The 6,424-nt window shown below is 38.8% G+C and overlaps 1 protein-coding gene across 1 annotated transcript; it reads right to left on the bottom strand.

Annotated features, from left to right (window-relative positions):
• Nucleotides 1-907: 907 nt before the first annotated feature.
• On the bottom strand, nt 908-5,926 carry enkd1 (enkurin domain containing 1). The gene is made up of 8 exons (XM_054773840.1): nt 5,859-5,926; nt 5,356-5,447; nt 3,861-4,085; nt 3,615-3,775; nt 2,817-2,972; nt 2,598-2,737; nt 2,388-2,524; nt 908-1,473 (listed from the first exon to the last, which is right to left on the bottom strand). The coding sequence occupies exons 2-8, from the start codon at nt 5,438-5,440 to the stop codon at nt 1,313-1,315; spliced, it is 1,065 nt and encodes a 354-aa protein (XP_054629815.1). The 5' UTR covers nt 5,441-5,447; nt 5,859-5,926; the 3' UTR covers nt 908-1,312.
• Nucleotides 5,927-6,424: the final 498 nt, after the last annotated feature.

The following is a 6,424-nucleotide window of genomic DNA, read 5'->3' on the forward strand; positions in this document are numbered from 1 at the left end:
GCAAGAGAGGTAGACGGGGCTAGCCGCACAGCAGTGTTCAGCAGCATTCATTAGCTTTGAGCCGAGTGTAAAATGAAGTTATGCGCGATGCGTACACATTGATGAAACGAATGAATGTTATTTACTGAACAGAATGAATATATATGAATATCTATAAATGTGTAAAAATTCCATTATACTGCAGAAATATGACCTACATGTAGATAGCAATACAAACCTGAGCAGCAGCTTTTTTCCCCCTTCCTTACAGTGTTACCAACCCTTAACATACAAAGCAATACTTATATGAATAATTAACTAGAAGTATTTACACAACTCAACATTTCAGTATGTGATTAATTCATCACCCAGAGAAATAAATTAGCTTTAAGCTATATTGTGTAGAATTCCAACACTAAATATACTTTGAGTCTTGGCCACTGTCCTGCTTATTTACAACTAGCAGTGTTATACCAGCCTTTGTCTTTGGGAAACCTGAAACATGACAAATCTGATATTTTGGACGCTATATTGGCGCAATTCATGGCGTAACAGTGTGCGGGTTACATGTTCACAATCCAATGTTTCTGGATTCTGCCTACCATCATGGTGGCCAAGCCGGCGCAGGGCATACTACGAAAATGTGAAAGTTGAAGCTCACATATGGTATCCCATTTTAGAGTCCTTGAACTGAACTACGTAATGAGATACGTTAGAAGAGGGCGGAGTTACGTCAAACTGAACGAAGTGATGACATACATATTGTCAAGCAAGCGTTTTGCGTTTCTAAATAAACATTGTTTTGTACCATATAAAATTCAACAATTATTTGCGACATCACTGTTACTAGCCGATTCTAAAGCATTTTAATTAACAAGAAATTATTAGGGAAAAAAGACTAAAGGAATAAAACTTTCTGGTAGTAATTTTTAATCATGAGCCACTGTCTCGATCTGCCACCTTTACTCCAATTCACAGCAACAAATATAAACAAGCACTTAATCAATGTAAATGACAGATTAGCAAAAATAAGTAGGCCTCCTTGCTTTTTACAGGGACTTCTTTGAAAGAAAGTCGTATTAATCAGTGTTGTTTGCCGATCTGTTGGTTATAAACTAAAAAAAACTGGTTGAAACATGTCAAATGTCACTGCTTTACAAAATAACAAATAATGCATGTATATATACAATACTATTCATACACAAGCTTATTTTGCAAGGTGGATTATTACATTCTGAACAGTAACATTCTGTCAAATTGCATAATGTAACAGCAAAGTTCAATAAACTATATTTCAGCAGGTGGGGATGTTCCTTCTCTCCCTCTTTATGTGTTAGGAATTTATTTTGACATAAACCTTATCCCTGGAAAATATTTTAATGGCTTCTTCGATTTCGGAAAGTCTTCTATCAAGATAAGCCCGGCGTGAGCGGACACTCAGGTTGTCAGCTTTGAGAGGCAGCATTAGCAACTCTGTCACCAGGGTGCGGTGGCCTACGGGAGAAAGAAAGAAAGTTCAACCGAAACAATACATGAAATAGGAGTTAAAGCAGGGGTGTCCAAACCTTTTTCAGCGAGGGCCAAATACTGAAAAATGAAAGGATGCAAGAGCCTCTTTGATATTTTGTAAGAGATACACTAAGTTATATATATTTAAAGAAAAAAAAAATGCATCTCAGCTTTGGGATATAGGTCAAAAAGCCTACTATTAGTATCAACTTCCATCTTGGCTCTTTTTTCCCATTTTTTCTGTTTTCTTATTTTCCAACTACTGTATTGCCACTTTCTTCTTAAACATCTTTGTAAATTTTGTTTTTGTAATATTATGATTTTATTGCAATCATATATGTTTTCCCCAGCCTAATATTGTAAAAATGACAACTTTATCATGATTTGTTTCTCACAATATCAACTTGAAAAATGACATCTTTTTTCTTTAATATTCCAACTGTAAGCTACTCAAATTAGGTTTCCTCATAATATTTTGCATTTACTCACATAAAAGTCGCTGCGACTTTTATGTGAAAATAACTCGTGAAAATACAACTTTTTTCTTGTAATATTTTGACTTTATTCTCATAAAATTACAGCTGTTTTTTCCATTTCGGCTGTCGTATATATATATAAAATATTTCAACTTAGTGCTGATAAAATGACATTTTTCCTCATAATATTATGTTATTCTTGTAAAAATTACACCTTTTTGTAATTAATTGCAACGTTTTCTCTCTGAAAAAACTGACTTTATTCTTACTTGTATTCTTATTCTAATTGTATTGTGTTCTTTAGTTTTCTTGTTAAATTATACTCTTAGAATGTGCCGTCGGGCAAGAAAAAAGAGCCACGGGCCACAAAAGGCCCCCGGGCCGCAGTTTTGACACCCCTAACTTGAAAGAAGAAAAACATACTTTCTTGGAGAGACTTTAGAGTTTCCTGCTTCTCGCTGTCAGCCATTAAGGTGTGATGTGGTGGAACGGAGGGATCGGGTGCGTTCTTCCTCCTCCGCTCCTCCTCTTTACGCCACTGCTTCTTCCTCTGCTCTAAGCTACAAGTTCAAGGACACCGAATGTGCGACTATAAGTCTACTTTTTTGTTAAATACAGTTCAGGAATACTCACTAGTGAGGCACCTGGCCTTTGACGGCGCTGGGCACTGGTTTGTCTCGGAGGTTTGTCATCGATTGGGACCTTTGCATAGTCTTTCCTGCAGCTTTCACATTATACTTGATGAAGTCTACGCTCGGGCCTTTAACCTGGAACTGTATGCAAAATAACAATCATGTATATACTGTAATCAGTCACGGTGTGTAGTGCATCTTAGCTTTTGGCTATTGTTACTTGCAAACTCTCATCCTGCATAGGCGAGCAGGAGTTGGAGAGATGAAAGCTGACAGCGGGGGGCGTTGAGCGTGGTCTTGGTGGTGTCTTACATTTATTGTTAGAGTGACTCTTTAGAAAGTTTTGACACTGTGGTTTGACAGCCGGGCTGGTGACCTGCACAGAAGACAACATCGGTGGTCAAAGTCATCTGCAAGAATCAGATCTTGATCTGGTTTGTCAGTAACAAAGGATGACGCAAAAACTACACAACCCATTTCATTTTGCTGCAGAAGTACTATTATAAAAATATAAAAACACAAGTGCTTCATGAAAGGAACACACAAAACACTCAACAATTGAAGCACTTCCCCCACGCCTTGGAATCAATTATGGTACAGTCCTGGCATCTTATGGTATCCTTTCTGTACGGGATTATGATTTGTGTAATTGATTTTGACGTATTTTATGTTTGAATGACAAGATTTTGTGCATGCTGTTGATTGCAGAAACTGCTGCACTGTACAGCGGTCAGATGAAATATGAACCACTACTTTTATTAGCATTATTTCTGTCTGAGGAACCACAGTATGTGTCGGGTTTTCATTTAGACGGTTATAGCAGAGAGGTGCACTGTTTTGTGTTTGTGTGTGTTTAAAGTTCATCCACTGGCACTTTCTTGTCAGAGTGCATACTGCTGATTGCAGAAACTGACACTCCCTAGGGTGTGAATGGACAGACACACATAATGGTCTCCACTATTTTCTTTTTTTTAACTTTTTCTAAAAACCTGCGCTTTTGTGTTGATGTGATTGTCACCTTCAGGTGTGTCATGAATTTGGATGGAACATTTTGGTATTTGGATGAAGTCCAGAGGGCTTTGACCGGGGTGGAACGAGCAGCTTCCAGTTCTTTGCAACGTCTCTGGATTTCCCGAAGCCGACGGACATTCTCTCTGCGAAAGTCAAACTCTGGTTCTTCTGGAGGGGGGGTAACAAAGTTTCCAACATATTCATCCATGTTGTCAGTAACATTATTCAAAAAGAAAAAAACAAGAAGACTCACTTAGTTTAATAATCTCTTTGGCAGGAAAGCTATCTAGTTTAAGTAGTTCCCTTATGACGCCTCTCTGTCCTCGTTCCAGAATATGCGAGGCACTGGGGCCAATGCGTGGGCGACGTGCTGAGGTGAGACCTTTGTAGTAGTCAGGGTGCAGAACAGCGTCTGGAGCCAGGGGCCCTGAGAGCAGGGCTAACGTCCCGTCTCTGTTTCCCTCTATGCGACCTTTAGCTGGAAGATAAAGAAAATGAAATCCATTAATTCCTTCATTCTTTGCAACACTTATTCCAAAAAAGTAGCCTGAACAAGGGGTGTAAAGAGAAGCTCATAAGAGGAGCAGTTTCAGCAACCATTTTGTATCAGTGTATCTCCTCAAGAGTCAACACTGTATACATGAATCTTGGATGGAATTTAGAGTAGTCAGTGTACAGCTTGTATAGTGGTGTAGCTTTACTTTCCACTGAAAACGACACAACCCACAGCCGCTATTTTCAAAAAAGCTGTCAACACGTGAATAGCAAGTTAATTGTGTCTTGCCTATAGTCAAGCATGGTGGTGGTAGCGTCATGGTCTAGGGCTGCATGAGTGCTGACATTGCCAAACAGAGCATTCCCAGATTAAATCCTCTATAATTGATATAGATTTTCAGGCGAGAGAATACGCTAAATTTGGTCACTTTTTGAGCCGAGCACCAGGAATAAAATGCAATACGAAATAATTAGGCCAATGTTAGCAGACGTGTATGTCACAGCAGTGCTTGCATGTGTACTCAGCCCGAATAAGCACGCTGAGGCATCAATCAACTGCAACAAAACATTTATTCTAACAATACGGAAAAGCTTGTCGCAAAGAAAAAGTCACCACAAAACACGTCAACAGTGCCACCTAGTGGTCACCACGAGGTATAGCATTATATTGCCGTAAAATAGACATATTTCAAAGATGAAAAAAGACAGTTGTTGCTCCAATTGATTTATTTTCTAATTGGATACGTGTTAATATATGAAAGTTGTGCAATGTTGAAAAGACTAGTAGGGTATAGTAGTGCAAACTTGCGCATTTACACGCCCAAGCATTATTTTGTCAGCGGTCCTCCCTCTCTCTACGGTAGTCATAATCTTTTGGGAACTCTACATAACGGTGCATAATAATAATTTCTCTACTTGCTTAAAATACACTGGCTGGGATTGCTTCGCTTTTGAGCGGAAGTCCCTTTTGTGTGAACGTGCACTGAGCACAAAGCAGAGAACCGGACTTGACAGTGTTAAGTGCATAACCACCATTGAAGTACCGTTTAATTCTGTTTTGTTGAGTTGCATCTTGAGCACAAAGCCTTGGTTGACTGAGCCACTTTCGCAGAATCCCCGCATTGTTATACCAGCTGTACACTGACTACTATAAATTATATCTGAGGTTCATTGATATGGTGGTGTCCCTTGACAAGATACAACAAAATGGTTGGTGAGGGGTACTCACTTTTATGTGTCTGTCTACGACTAACCTGAAGCAGGTCTTTTGTAGTGCTGAGGAATAAGTGATGGGTCTGGGGGTATAGGTCCACATATTGATGAAGGTCCCTCGCACATTGAAAAGCTGTCAATTCATAATAACAATGTCAGCCAGCAGAGAGATTGAACATTTCGAATGTAACACATGTAACACATCCCTAAGTGACTCATTATTCGCAATACTGACTGTATGTCAGAGTGTAAGGGTTTCAAGTGGTCTATATACATCTACAGTGACGACAAAAACGTTAGAAAAATGAAAGGCATCTGTAATTCTGTCAGCAACATTAGCGTAATGGAGGAAACGTCTTTGATCTTGCAAATATGTTATAATGTAACAATGTTGTCTCATTAGCAACTGTGACGTTTGTAACTAAACAATGTCGAGATATTTTTTAACTCCAACGTGGCCCTCAACAAACGACACAATAATACAATTTAAATCATAAAATCGAACTGTTTTGCTGCGCAAAATTGCTCAGAGAAATATGCTTACCTCGGCGGTAATGTTGAGACGAAGATTAATTCCTCCAACGCAGGCTGATGACGTTTGTTTGAGCGTTCATCACCATGGCAACGGCGTCACCGCACAGAGCTAGATCACATAGAAAAGGGTACAATAGTAATGATGACGTTGCTGCCAAATATGACATTTGTTTCCTGTTCAAATCATGTCTCATAGTTGAAACTGCTACATGTTATTGTAAGACTATATTTGTTGATCCTGAGTTTTGTCTCGCAGGCTTTTTTTAGTTAGCCTTTTCAACCCTACGCACGTTGCTAGCCACTGTACAATACAATATATAATACCTCCCATTTACAATACATAATTAATTACTATTCAGTCATCGGAGTTTGCGTTAAGACATACTGCACGTGTGCAGGTTGTGACTAACATACAGTACAAAAAAACGACTTCTGCTCTCAAGCGATACCAACGCAGAACTACACCAAAACAAATTCAGGAATCACTTCTCGAAGCCTGTGAATGTGTAATTCATCTTTAAAAATGGCAACATTTTGCTACAAATATCTTAAAAAACTGATATTCAAAACATTTGT

This window comes from Dunckerocampus dactyliophorus, chromosome 4, assembly GCF_027744805.1.
Source record: "Dunckerocampus dactyliophorus isolate RoL2022-P2 chromosome 4, RoL_Ddac_1.1, whole genome shotgun sequence".
In the NCBI taxonomy this organism is placed as follows: Eukaryota; Metazoa; Chordata; class Actinopteri; order Syngnathiformes; family Syngnathidae; genus Dunckerocampus; species Dunckerocampus dactyliophorus.